Source organism: Eubalaena glacialis, chromosome 5 (assembly GCF_028564815.1).
Source record: "Eubalaena glacialis isolate mEubGla1 chromosome 5, mEubGla1.1.hap2.+ XY, whole genome shotgun sequence".
Classification (NCBI taxonomy): domain Eukaryota; kingdom Metazoa; phylum Chordata; class Mammalia; order Artiodactyla; family Balaenidae; genus Eubalaena; species Eubalaena glacialis.
The window spans coordinates 124,211,494-124,226,640 of NC_083720.1; the positions used below are offsets into that span (position 1 = coordinate 124,211,494).

The following is a 15,147-nucleotide window of genomic DNA, read 5'->3' on the forward strand; positions in this document are numbered from 1 at the left end:
GCTGTTAAAAATAATATTTTAAATTTATTTAATTTTAAATAGCTTATTTCAACCCAAAATTGTCTTTTAATAAAACACTCATTAAAAGCCCATAGAGCTTATCTTGAGAACTCTGCCTTGATGGATCTGCATTGTCCTAAGAGTCCGGCCTGTTTGCTACATACTTTACTAGTAAATTTACACGATGCCCACCTCTCTGGAAGACGAGAAGTTGTTGGAAATAATGAATTCTCTATCTTTCACTCAAGATCAGCAGGTCAGGTATTAACTATAATTCTCTTTTGGTCAATGAGAAAGGAAAACAGGATTATAAGAATATCCTAAAATTTAAATGATTGTGTGTTATTTGTTTTAATTACATTTTTTCCCTTATGTCAAGCCTTCTTGGCATTATTTCCATCATTCAAATTATTTCTGACTTTTAAAGGAAGAATCAAGCTAACAAGCAAAATAACAAAATTGAATTCTGATACCAGAATGGCCCTTTCTTGTACTTATATCAATTAAACCTGCAAACACTGCTTTCTGGAGTTGCTATATGCAAAGTCAGACAAGCAAATATTCAGGAGTGGTATAAATCTCTTATGGTGAGGAAGTGATCTTTGTAGGGGAGAAGAAGAAGAAAGAAGAGGAAGAGGAGATGCTGTATTTTTCTGGTCTAAAAAGTTGATTTATTCTGTCCCCAAGGAAACCCTACAGCAAATGTTTCTAACTCCCTTCCTTAATGATGACCCCTCCTATGAAGGAGAGAATGAGGAATAGATAGTTGTGGGAAGTTTTGAGAGTAGAGGGTAACTACACCTTTGGGGAAAATTCTTTTCTTGGCTTTATTATGTAAACAAACATTTGCTGTGGTCAAGTTCACAATACTTGTTTATATTTTGAAATGACCACAGCTCTGACCAGCAACCATCTTAAGATGATATCTTTGTTTCATTTTTAGAATCACTTTTCTAAAGTTTGACTTTTGTGTTCTGTTTTTAAAATAATGGATGAAAAATGTATTACAGAATTTCCCTTCCTTAATGGAGTGAAAAAAACTAATTTTTTAAAAAAATCAAACCTTCTAATAATGATCAAATGACTAAAGGTGGTTAGTCAAGAAAAAACATGGTTCTGCATAGAGTAAGGAAATACTGTTCTGCCACAAATCACTGCAGTCTCCTAAAGAAACCAGGCTACTGAGTCGAGAAATTTCTGAATATCCTCACTGAGACCCTCCACATTTTGAGAAAAGCAACCGAGTAGGATCCTGGTCTTTCTCATCTACTGACAAAAAGTTGACTAAATGGCTGCTGAGGAGAAACAAGATATTTTCTATTAAAAAATATGGGTGACTCTGTGCTTGACAGGAAGGCTCCAGAGCCTCTCCCTGAACTGGGGAAAGAATTCACAGTTTAGGGATTATCCCTATGAGAATGGAAATCACTCTAAATACCATCCTCAAGTATATGGCCTGAATCCGGGCACAGGACATTTTAGAAATCTCAGGAGAGCAGAGCTGAGTATCAAGGTATGACAATGTCTCCACATCCCTTCAACCTAGCTCCTTTCACCCTCATTCTCTCAAACTTTAGGAAAGCAACTAGAAGACGAAATAAGCAGATTTGGAAGGGACCAAAAAAGCCTGTTCTCAGTTCTGGAGGGAAGAGAATCTAGAAGGACCACTCTAAGGCACACTTATGTTAATTAGATAAAAGAGCTCCCATTAAGAGATGTAGCACAATAAATGATGACCTGATCATCAAATCATAAACAAATAACATTAATCTTAAAAAAAAAAAAAAAAAAAAGAATGTTAACCTGTCAACCCCAGTCACCTCTTGGACCAGATGCCCTGTGCAATAGCAGAGCTGCACAAAGATTCATGGTGACCCTGGAGTCAAAAGGAAAGCTACATTGTATCAGAGCTAGTATGATGACTCAGTGGAGAAAAGCCACCTAACTATGAGCTGGATAAATAGAAAATTTGTGGCAACGATGTAAGCATAATGTGGTAAAGATGAAAGAAAAGAACAGCTTGCAAACTTCAGACTGATACTTCAACCTAGAAGAAAACCACAAGTGAAAAAAAATTCCACAAATTTGCTTTACACTATAGAAATATGTAAGAAGACCATGAATTCAATAAAATAAGAATTCAAACATAAGATGATAATACAACAGAATAAAGTGATAAGAGAAACTGCATACTTAAGGAAACAAATTGAGGACAAAAATGACATCATTATGGAGCTAATATATAAATTAGAATCAGAAAGAAATGGAACAGACGTTGACAAAAATCATAGAGATGGTCTATAAAACCTGGAGAGTCACTGATGGAGGAAAGAAGAGGACCAAGGACTGCTCACCTGCAGCACTCCAAACTTAGAAGTGGGGAGAAGAGACAGAACTAAAAGAGACTGAGAAGAAGTGACAGGTGATTTAGCAGAAAAATCTAAAGATTTGTTGAGCTAGTCCAGAGAAGGGAGTGAACAACTGTGTTAGATCCTGTTGAAAGGCCTCAAAAGAAGAAACCTGAGAACTGATCATTCAGTTTAATGATGTGGAGGTCACTGGTGATGGTGTTAGTTTTGGTTCCCTCAGCAGCAGACTCTAAGCAAAAACTTCAGAGGAAGGAGTTCATTTGAGAAGTGCAGGAATGTCAATAGTGGATCAGGGACATGATATAAGGAAGAGAAGAAAAGGCAGGCAATCAGTGTGCCTTATTGAGCAACATATGACAACTGGGCCTCCGTCTCACAAGAAAACCCTGGGAAAGAGTATAAAACACAGCTCAGAATTATTCTACCCAAGAGGCAGGACACTGTGGTATTTTAGACCCCTCAAGAATTAGTTAACACCGCGGGGGTGGGGAGAGTGTGGGTGATGTTAATTCCCCGATGTTTCTCACTCCCTCCTCACATGACTGTGATTTTCTGAGCATCTGGAAAGACTCTCAGGCAGAGAAGTTGAGCCAGGGAGTTTTCGGGTTGATCTTTAGCATGGAGAAATGGTGAGTAGGACACTCCAGCGTCTGTGATAAGAGCAGTCTTGGTGGAGCAGTGATGAAGGTGAAAGCCAGATAGGAGTGGGTTTGAGAGAGAGTGGCAAGAGAGGAACTGATGACATGAGTACAGGCAATTCTTTCAAGAGTAATTCTACTGAAAAGGGGACAAAGAAATGGTACAACCGCCGATAGAGGTAGTGGGGCTGAGAGAAACTTTAACAAAATGATAGCAAATGTAACACTTTAACAGATTGTATTGATCTAGTAAAACTGATGCTTCAGAAGAGAGTGGGGAGAATTACAGGAGTGATGACTTGAGTAAAACAGAGGATGGACTCTGACCCACAAAGGCAGGAATTGGCTTTAGAAAGGAGTAGGAGGTGGAGGAAGAGAGTACAGATGCTTGGAGGTAGGTCTTAAGATGGAGGAAGTATGTAGTGCTTCTTATCTGATTGCTTTATTTTTTTAAATGAAATAGAGCAAGGCCATCAGTCGAGAGTGAAAATGGGAGAGGTATTGTTTGGAATTTGGGAGAAAGGAAAAGGTACAAAATATTTATCCAGAGCAGTGGGAGTGTGAACTGAGTAGGAATGTGTAGTGCGGCTGCCTGCAAATTAAGGGCCCATTTGGGATTCATGGTCATGAACTATAAAGTAAGAGGAGTCTGAGTTAACATGATATACACATTTCTTTCTTTCTTTCTTCTTTCTTTCTTTCTTTCTTTCTTTCTTTCTTTCTTTCTTTCTTTCTTTCTTTCTTTCTTCCTTCCTTCCTTCCTTCCTTCCTTTCCTTCCTTCCTTCCTTCCTTCCTTCCTTCTTCCTTCCTTCCTTCCTTCTTTCTTTCTTTCTTTCTTTTTTCTTTCATTCTTTCTTTCTTCTCTTTCTTTCTTTTCTTTCTCTTCTTTCTTTCTTTCTTTCTTTCTTTCTTTCTTCCTTTCTTTCCTTTCCTTCTTTCTTTCTTTCTTCTTTCTTTCTTTCTTTTCTTTCTCTTCCTTCCTTCCTTCCTTCCTTCCTTCCTTCCTTCCTTCCTTTCTTTCTTCCTTTCTTCCTTCCTTCCTTCCTTCCTTCCTTCCTTTCTTTCTTCCTTCCTTTCTTTCTTTCTTTCTTTCTCTCTTTCTCTCCTTATCTCTTTCTTTCTTTCTCTTTCTTTTTTTCTTTTTCTTTCTTTTTTCTTTCTTTTTTCTTTCTTTCTCTTTCTTTCTTTTGTTCTTTCTTTCTGTCTGTCTTTCTTTCTCTTTCTCTCTCTCTCTCTCTCTCCCCCTCCTTTTCTTTCTTTCTTTCTTTTTCTTTCTTTCTTTCTTTCTTTTCCTTCCTTCCTTCCTTCCTTCCTTCCTTCCTTCCTTCCTTCCTTCCTTCCTTTCTTTCTTTCTTTCTTTCTTTCTTTCCTTTCTTTCTTTCTTTCTTTCTTTCTTTCTTTCTTTCTTTCTTTCTTTCTTTCTTTCTTTCTTTCTTTCTTTCTTTCTTTCTTTCTTTCTTTCTTTCTTTCTTTCCTTCCTTCCTTCCTTCCTTTCTTTTTTTTTTCATAATCAGCTACCAGAATAAAGAAGAAGGAATACAAGACTTAAAGGTACTAATGTGCTGGAACTGACTCACACTTGAGCTGATGTTGAAAGCTTGAAATTGGCCATGGTGAGATTATTTATAACAGGGACATTGGCAAATGCTATATATCAGGATTTTTTGTTTTGTTTTTGTTTGGTTTTTTTTCCCCTGGATACCTGGTTATTAAATATGTACCAGAACACTCTGCTTAGAGGTTATATACAAGTCCTATTCTGTGCTTTCTTTTCATTCACACTTAAGACAAAGTTTCTTAAGAATTAATGCTCATATTTATTATTTGGGGCTTTTTTTTTTTTCTGGAAGAGTTCCTAATAAAAACATTCTATTTAAAGAAAAAGAATACTCAGAGGTAGAGATAGTTTTTACTCAATTGACTCCTATTTAGTGATATACAACCAGAATCAAGAAAATTTTTGTCAAAATTTGTCATGCCTTAAAATTTCATATATCAGATCTTATTAATCCTTCAATCCTTTATGGGCAGAGACAGAAATACAGGAATATTCATGCAAGTATGTCTAGCAAGAAATGCTGCTCTGTGCTAGGAACCAAAGAGAATGGGACATTCTAGTGAACCCTTTGTCTTACTTTACTGTTTCTTAATCTTCTCACTCTCCTAGTCATTCCACAGTCCTTGGAGTGACTCCTGGGCAGGGAATCTTTGTGGATGATAGTTACATACCCCAATGCATTGCTATTCACAAATACTCCTACTAAAGAAAGCATGCAGTAAAACAAGGAAGAAGGTCACTGTTCTTATAGGGATAACCAAGAATCTACTCTACTCTTTAATGTAAGTGATTTGTACACTGAGTAATTTTATTACTGACAATTTACTTGACCCCAAACCAAAAGTATATCCACTGGAGCTGAGAACCATTGATTTAGTGTCATTTTCATGTCAAGATCATCAGTGTGAGTTTTTTTTTTTTTTAATTTACTTTATTGAAGTATAGTTGATTTACTGGTCTGAGTTCTTAAATATCTGGAAGGGGCCTTTGTGCATAGCAAAAACTATGTCCAATTACTTAGCTTTCTAATTAATATAACTTTTATTAAAATTGTAATTAAAAAGGAAACTAGCTTCTTTTAGGCTTTTAATTTAACTAACACATCTTATTCTACTATTTATAAAACTAATAAACAAAGAGCAAGTATTTTCTCTTTTTCTTTGATGAATGTTCAATTAATTCAAGTTGAATAGACAAAATTACTTTAAATAATCCCATTGACAACTTTAGTAAATTACATTTTCTAGAATATTTTAGATTGTATTTAGAAATTTAATATATTTTATTTTTAGAGCACTTAAAAAACTTCCTGACAACTCAAAACCAAAACTGCAACAAAGAAAACCTGCCTATACATTTAAAACAGTCCTGTAAATATAATAAAGTAGAATTGAAAATAAAGTCCATCTCCAGCTTTTGGATTTTTACAAACTTAATCAAATTCTCAGGTATAGTTTTAGCTTAAAAGTATGATTTCAAAATCTATTGCACATTTTAATTTATACTCAAATCCTTTCACTCACCAGTTTCTATTAAACATGGTAAATTCTTTAGACATCAAATCTATAAAGCTGCCCCCTTGGTTAAAAAGTTTATTCCAGACCTTGAACTCAAGATCTAAATGATCTTGGGTTAATATACTTCATTATCTCATTTAATTTAAAACTTCCTGTGATTGATAAACTACCTAATTATCAAGGAAAGCATATTTACCATTTCAGAGGAGTGAGGTTGACAATTCATGATAATAAAATGTTTACTTAAGGGTCAGAGCCCAGGAACAAAATGCAAGGGCCACACCACACAGAGTGATCATGTGAACCTCAAATTGACATTGGGGGATGCATGTGACTAGAGATGTTAAGTTGTACTGCTGTCTTTATCTTGTCTTTTTCTGTCCAGACGTTTTCTCCTTACTCCATAGAGCTCTCAGTATTTCCCACAACTTGATCTAATGTTTTGAATACAAACTTATTTTCATGCAAATACTGAGCTCAACTTCTAATATCCATCAGAGAGATGGCTTCATAAACCCCAATTTTATCATTTTCAACAATTACGTTTTTTATTGTGGTAAAATATACATAACATTTTAACCATTTTAAAGTATACAATTCAGTTGCATTGAGTACATTGACAATATTGTGCAACCCTCACCCCTATCCACTTCCAGAATGTTTTCATTATCCCAAAGAGAAACTCTATGCTCTTTAAACAAGTATTCCCTATTTTCCTCACCCCCCAGCACCTATTCTACATTCTATCTCTATGAATATTCTAAGTACTTTATATAAGTGGAATCATATATTTATAATTTTGTGTCTGCTTTATTACACTTTGTATAATGTCTCCAATGTTCATCCATGTTGTAGCATGTATAATAATTTCATTAATTTTTAAAGCTGAATAATATTCCATTGTATGTATATAGCACATTTTGTTCATGCATGTATCTGTTGATGAATGTGGGGTTGTTTCTACCTTTTGGCTATTGTGACTAGTGCTACTATGGACATTGTTGTACAAGTATCTGTTTGAGTCCCTGCTTTCAATTCTTTGGAGTGCATATCCAGAAGTGGAATCACTGGATCACATGGTAATTCTGTGTTTAACTTTTCAGTAACTGCCGTACTGTTTTCCACAATGGCTGCGTCGTTTTACATTTCCACCAGCAATGCAGAAGAGTTCAAACTTTTTCACATCTTTGCCAACACTTGTTATTCTTGATTTTGTGTTTGTTCGTTTGTTTGTTTTTATAATACCATTCCAGTGGGTGTGAAGTAGTATCTCATTGTGGTTTTAATTTGCATTTCCACAATGACTAGTGATGAACATATTTTCATGTGCTTCAACAATTATATTTGACATAAAAGTGAGTATGGTGTACAGGAAAGAGAATAGTGTATGGAATCTGTATTTAGAAAGACTAGGTTGGAATTTGAAGTCAAATAATTACCACTATATGGCCTGGAATAATGTATTTAAACTCTTTGAGCCTCAGTGTCTTCATCTAGAAAGTGAGGGAAATCATACATATTTTTCAGATTTTAAGGTACACAATCAAATAATGTCAGTATTATTAATAATGTGAAAATAAATTTAATGTTTCATATCAGGATGCTAGATAGACTCGAAAAATTCCATATGAAATTCCAATTTTTCTGATAGCCAAGAAACTCCATTTCCCAAGTCATTTACCATTACATTAAGGGAGAAATAAAAAGAAGATAGTACTTAAAACAGTAAGACTAATGATCATAAAATTGAATTTTAATGTACAAAAGCTAAAGTGTAATAAAATATTCAGTGTCTTTTAAATAAAACGCATCTTACATTTTTCCCCCTCTTCGCTACTCCCAGGAACTTTTGCTTGGTTAAAGTTCTGAGTTAAACAACAGAAGAAATTCTAGGCTTCTTGTAATGCAGGCTTGAACAAACTGAAAAATCTTGAGCTACTGGCATTTTTCAGTAGCAGACACAAGGGTGATGTTTTATTTGTTTAATAGAGGGGGAGAATTAGGTCTGGTTGTGCTGTCTGGGCATAGTGCTAGATCTAACTCCCCTATCTAAATGAGGACGATTATTTTGAATAAATTCTTCTATCGTGTCAGAGAAAATGGAGCCCAACACCCTGTAATATAGACAAAGGAGAGGAAGGACAAGGGACTGCCCACTCCTTTTCAGACAGAGATCTGTCACAGATGAAAGCAGGATTAAGCGTCCATTTTCTGACTTTCTGCCAGTTATATCGCTTGTAGATAAGGAGAACGGCCAGAAAAGTAATCCAGCTGCAGCTATTAATCACACATCACCCTCTCACCTTTGGTGTTTAAGAACTCCCCTTTTGCGGAAGCAATTGATGGTTATGCAGATTCATGTTAAGTCTCTTAAAGCAATCAAGTATCAGAAACAAAAAAATTCTGTACTTATAACACACTGAGCATATAAGACATTCACTAGTCCTTGAAGGAATTAAAAAATACTTTTCAGCCTCTCTGGTTGAGGACCATCCCCTAAGTCTCTCAAGAAAAATGAGTGAGTTTTCATGGATTCCATTGAAATGCTTAGGTTAATGATAATGGTCATCTGTTCCTGTGTCTCCCTAATGGAAGAGCACAAAAGGAAGAAACGATCATTTTTACAAAAATGACTCAAGCCTGAGGTTGAATCTTCAAGCTACCACTTCATACCTGTGGGTGACCTGGGGCAAGATACTTAATCTCAATGAGCTTTAATTTCACCATCACTAAAATGGTGATAATACCAGCCTCACAGAACTGTTGGTACCAAGAAATGTGATAATGTTGGTGAATGCACCTAGCACAGGGCCAGACTAGTAGATATTCAAAATAAGTTTGTTTTGATCTTTTTTTTAACCTTTGTATTTATTATTATTATTTATAAACTTCCCACACATGTATCACTCATTTATCTAAATTTTATATTTAAGTACCTCAAGGGGGGAAAATTGTATCTCCCTTGCTTTTATACTAATATAGGGCATTGCATGTAGTAATTAATACGGCATGTTTCTTTTTCTAATTACAAAAATAATATGTGTTCATATGATTTGGAACGTACCTAGACTGTAAAGAAAAAAATTAAAATTGCTCATAATACAACAGCATAGAGAGAGCCATTCATAACTCATTTTGGCATAATTCCTGCTAGTCTTTTCCCCACGTTTGTTTTTAAAAATTAGGTTCATGCAGTACTTAGGGATTTGTCATCTGCTTTTCATTTAACTTTATACAATGAATATTTTTCATATCAGTATTTTTCAAAAATGTGAATTTTTAAAGCTTCAACTGAATGTTCACACTTTATTTTACCTTCCTTTTGCACATTTGTTTCCAAATTTCCACTATTATAAATAATAATTCATTAAAACATATTGTAGCGCGCGCCGCTCCCTGGCGTCCTAGCAAGGTCGCTTTGCAGAGCGGGAGCGCGCGTAAGTGACAAGACCCTGGTTCGGAGGCGCGCCGTATCCTGCTGCCTTGGTATCAGCGGCGACATGTCAGGGTATACGTCCAACGAGAAACTGCGGCTGCAACAGCTGCGAGAGCTGAGAAGGCGATGGCTGAAGGATCAGGAGCTGAGCCCCCGGGAACCGGTGCTGCCCCTGCGGAGGGTGCGGCCTATGGAGCAATTCTGGAATAAGTTTTTGCAGGACGGGGCCTCCTGGAAGAACGTGATCTATAAGACGTACCGACACAGTATCTTTGCTTTTACTCATATACTGATCCCTGTCTGGATTATTCATTATTATCTCAAATATCATGTGAATACAAAACCATATGCCATTGTTGAAAGGAAGCCCAGACTATTCCCAGGTGATACAATTCTGGAAACTGGAGAAGTAATCCCACCAATGAAAGAATTTCCTGATCAACATCACTGAAGATTACTTTTAAAATTTCAAAGGTGTTTGAGCCCAAGTTTGTTGCTACATTACCACACTTACTGAATATATTTTCTGGAAAAGTAACTTTAATAAAGTTTACTCAGATAAAAAAAAAACATATTGTAGATAAATCTTTGTGCAAATTTCTTATTATTCCCTTAAAATTTTTCATGAGTAGAATTAAAAGATCAAAGAGAAAGCATATTTTTAAGGCTCACCTTTCTCCTCTCTTTAATTAATATGACTTTATGATTTTTGCTAATTTATAAAGGACTCATTATATAAGATTCAAGTATCACAAATATCATTATTCCTTATGGACAGCAACCATATCACTTTTGTTTACTGCTGTATTCCCCATGTCTCGCACATGATAGTAGCTCAACATATATTTGTGAAATTGAATTAGCTTGAATTACCTTAAAACCTTGGCACTATTGACATTTTGGGCTTGATAATTGTAGGATGTTTAGCAGCATCCCTGGCTTCTAGCTATCTTCTAGCCCTCTCCCAAACTGTGATGACCAAGAATGTTCCCAGTATTGAAAAATGTCCCCAGAGGGAAACCGATTACTAATAAGCAGATTGAATCAGTAATCAAAATCCTCCCAACAAACAAAAGTTGGTCTATTCAGATTATCTATTTCCTAAAGATGAAGTCTTAATAGGTTGTATGTTTGTAGGATTTTATTCATTTCTTCTAGGTTGTCCAACTTGTTGGCATATGATGGTTCATAGTAGTCTATTATGATCTTTTGTATTTCTGTGGTGTCAGTTGTAATATCTCCTCTTTCATTTCTGATTTTATTTATTTGAGTCCTCTTTTTTCTTGGTTAGTCTAGCTAAAAGGCTTTTTTTGTCAATTTTGTTTATCTTTTCAAAGAACAAGCTTTTAGCTTCATTTATCTTATTTATTGTCTTTTTAGTCTCTATTTCATTTATTTCTGCTCTAACCTTTTTTATTTCCTTCCTTCTACTAACTTTGGGCTTTATTAGTTCTTTTTCTAGCTCCTTGAGGTGTAAGTTTAAGTTGTTTGAGACTTTTCTTGTCTTTTGAGGTAGGCATTTATTGCTATGAACTTCCCTTTTAGAACATTTTTACTCTCCCTGGCATGTTTTATGCTTTTGATGTTACATTCTACATCTTTTTTCTTGTGTATCCCTTAGCCAGTTATTATAATCAGAGTTATTTTTATACTTTTGCCTTTTAACCTTCATACTAACATTATAAGTGATTAATCCACTGCATTTTCTATATAGTTACCTTTCCAGTGAAATATATGTTTCCTTTTTACTAATTAGCACCTTTTTTTTTTTAAGCTTGAAATAGTCCCTTTAACTTTTCATGTACAGCCAGTCTACTGGTGATGAGCTACGTTAGATTTTGCTTATCTGGAAAACTATCTCTACTTAAATTCTGCATGATAACATTGCTGGGTAGAATATTCTTAGTTGGAAGTTTTTTTTCTCTCAGCATTTTGAATATATTGTATTGGACTCCCTTCTGGCCTGCAAAGCTTCTGATGAAAAATCTGCTGATACTCTTATGGGGATTCCCTTGTACATAACAAATTGTTTTTCTCTTGATACTTTTAATATTCTCTCCTTGTCTTTAACTCTTGACATTTCAATTACAATGTGTTTTTTGGTGTGGGTCTCTTTGAGTTCCTCTTGTTTGGAACTCTCTGGGCTCCCTAGATCTGGATGTCTGTTTCTTTCCCTAGGTTAGGGAAGTTTTCCAGCTATTATATCTTCCAACAAGATTCCTGCCCCTTTCTTTGTCTTTTCTCCTCTAGGACCCCTATAATGGAGATGTTAGCCCATTTGATATTGTCCCATAAGCCCCTTATGCTCTCTTCAATTTTTTCATTCTTTTTTCCTTTCGTTACTCTGACTGAATTCCACCACCTTGTGTTTGACTGATCCTTTCTTCTGCTTCATCTAGTCTACTACTGAACCCCTCTAGTGTATTTTTCAGTTCAGTTATATTCTTAAGCTCTGTGTCTTCTATTTAGTGCTTTCTTATATTTTCCATCTCTTTGTTGAAATTCTCACTATGTTCCTCCATTCTTCTCCCACATTTGATGAACATATTTATAAGCATTACTTTGAACTCTTTAGCAGGTAAATTACTTATTCTCATTTCATTAAGATTTTATATTATTCTTTCAATTTGAACATAGTGCTCTGTTTCATCATTTTCCTTAACTCTCTGTGCTGGTTTCTATACAGTAGATGAAACGAGCACCTCTCCAAGTCTTAAAGGAGTGGTCTCATGGAGGAGATGAACTCTGCCCCAGCTCTGTCTTCTCTCAAACTTTTGTGCTTGTCCAAGCAGACTATTATATTTTTAACAGCTCCCAGTAGTTGAGGATGTGCCAAGACCTGTCAGTGTCCCAAAGGGAAGGATCTCAGCACCTAGATTCACATTGTTTGGAAGCCAGACCTGCAGACAGCAGCTTCTAAATGTATGCAAATAAATACAGTCCAGTGGGACTGCAAGTGTAAGCCCCACTGGCCATAAGAGCCAGGTTTTCTGGAAGTGTTCCCTGGGCAGCAGTTCCAAAAATTAGAACTCCAAATGAGCATATAAGCTCTTTTGTTGGAGATACCAGCAGGCAGGAGCAAGGCAGAGGGAAAGAGCCAAGATGGCATCCGCAGCACACATTCCTTGAGAGCTGCTCCATAGTCCACTAGATGTGTGCCACACCTGAAGCCTGCCCCTCAAACTGAAGCTCCAGGACAAGAAGAGGCCTCCTTCACAGAAAGACTGCGGGGTGTTCCCCATTTTGTTTTCTGCACAGTGCCCTGGGGGTGGCAGCCTGCCATGAACCATCTTTCTGACTGCCATAGTCCCATGGGACCCAGGAATGCAAGCCACCCCTGGCCACCAGAGTTAGGTGATCAAAGCTCCCCTCCAGGAGATACTGGTGCTCTGGAGCATGGCAGAGAGTGACTGCAGATAGCGCCCACCCTTCAAGGCCTCTGAAAAGAATAACCATCAGCCTTTAGATGCTTGTTTAATTAGAAGACTGTCCCTCAGGCTGTAGCCATGATAATTAGCTAAAGGGCTCCCTCACAGAAAGACTGAGCTCCTGGGTCTCTTAACTCTTCCTGTGCCTTGGGGGTCATAGCTGTTTAAGAACTTTTTCTCCATTGGTTTCAGTCCTGTGAGATCCCTAAGTGTAAGCCCCATTGGCTGCCAGAGCCAGGTGATGTAGTCCCCTGGATGTTGCTACAAACATCAGGGTGCCAGACAAGGGTCCGACCTCCTTTCTGGGTGAGACACTGATTATTACAGTCCCATGGGACCAGGAAGGCAGTCACCCCTGGCCTCCAGAGTCAGGCTGTCAAGAGGTTCCCCTGGGCTGCAACCATGAAGATCAGGACATCAGATATATGTGAAAGGTCCCTTCTGGGAGATACTGGTACCCTGAAGCAGGGGAAAGGGAAATCTCAGTGGTGGCATCCAACAGTCTCCATCCCCAGAGAGTGTTCCAGCATGTTCCTAGATGTGTGTGTTAAATTAGATGCCTGCCCATCAGGCCAACACTTTAATATAAGCACCTAAGTCTCCTTCACTTTAAGTCTGGGCACATAATTTCCTTATGAGTCTCAATGAGCCATTCAGTCAGCAAACTATGTACTGACTCCATTTTATTCCCTGAACTAAGGGATGGAATGCAAAGATGACCTGGACATGAACACATTTTCTCAAGGGATTCATGCTCTAGTGGACCTAGAAAAATTACAATATAGTATGTTATTAATAATAATGAAGCTGACAAAACCCTGAGAGGAACTAAAGTCAAACATGGTGAAAGAAGTGAAGTATGTCTTCCATATGCAAAGAGGAATTGTAAAATTATTATTTTTTCACATTTTTTAAAAAGTATTTATTTACCTTTCACTATGAGCCAGGCATTGTGGAACTGGTGATACAGCGAGGGACAAAACATTCCCCTCATGAATTTTATGGAGTAGAGAAGAAGGCTATTAACAACAGAATCACACATATTAATACATAATTACAAGTAGTGGTAAGTTTTGAAAGAAAAATATTTTTCTATACATTGTATAGAAAATATATGGTAGCGTATACAGGACACAATTGAGATTGGAGGGGAAGACAGTTAAGCCAAGAATTTAAGGATAAGTAGAGTTAGCAGGAAAAGAGTACATTGAGGCATTCCCAGAAAAAAGAACAGCTTGAACAAACACACAATGTGGGAAAGAAGTTGGCATATTTATATGGGTACCAACGGGATGTCAGATGAGATAATATACACTAAAGCACTTTGTAAGCCATAAAGCACAAAGTTATGTTAATCATAATTGGCAAAACAATTCACAAGGATAATTATATATTTATATGTTGCTCTACAACTTATATGTTGATCTCATAAATAATACGTTATTTGATCCCCAACATGACTCAAGAAGCACTAAGATATGAACATGCTGTCCGTTATTTTTTCCTCTGGAATTTCTACAGAGAAAATCTGATCATCTCTGTTATGTATAATTTCTTGTTTATTCTAGAAAAATGGAAGCAAAAATGACTTCTCTTTCTCATTAAACATGTAAAAGCACTCACCAAGTTCTATTGATTATAGTACAAAAATACTATTCAAATCTGTCCACGCTAATCTATTTCCACCTATATTATCTGAATTTGAGCTGATAATCTCACTCCTGGGCTTCAGGAGCCCCTTCTCACACTCTCTCAGTCCTAGCCAGCATCATTAGTCTATGTGGTCACGCAAGTTATAGCTCTGAAACAAATTTGATTATAGTACTTTCTTGTTTAAAAATCTACAGATTAAAGAGCACAGCTGTGTTTGTTGATGCTCTTATACATACAACTCCTAACACATCATACATCAGAGAAGCACTCTAGGTACTTATTGTACAAGTAAATGAGATGAAGGGAAAGGAGTTGAGGCTCTAGATTAGAGATGGATGAGGACACGTATACATAATGCATTAGCCAGAGGCTAAGTTAAATACTCAGGACATTTGTCTTTGGATGTTCAAATCTGATCTTGGTAGTTATTTTCAAAAAAACCAAACTGCATATTTATTTTTTACATTTTGTCTCTTTTAAATGGCAAAGCAACATCTTAGAACATCTGCCTAATGACAATCAAGAGGTATTTTCCTCATTGAATCAT

At 36.5% G+C, this 15,147-nt stretch overlaps 1 protein-coding gene across 1 annotated transcript; it reads left to right on the forward strand.

Moving 5' to 3' along the window:
• Positions 1-9,497: 9,497 nt before the first annotated feature.
• Positions 9,498-10,071, forward strand: LOC133092362 (NADH dehydrogenase [ubiquinone] 1 beta subcomplex subunit 6-like). Its single transcript, XM_061191645.1, has one exon. The coding sequence runs from the start codon at positions 9,584-9,586 to the stop codon at positions 9,968-9,970; it is 387 nt and encodes a 128-aa protein (XP_061047628.1). The 5' UTR covers positions 9,498-9,583; the 3' UTR covers positions 9,971-10,071.
• The last annotated feature ends 5,076 nt before the right edge of the window (positions 10,072-15,147 follow it).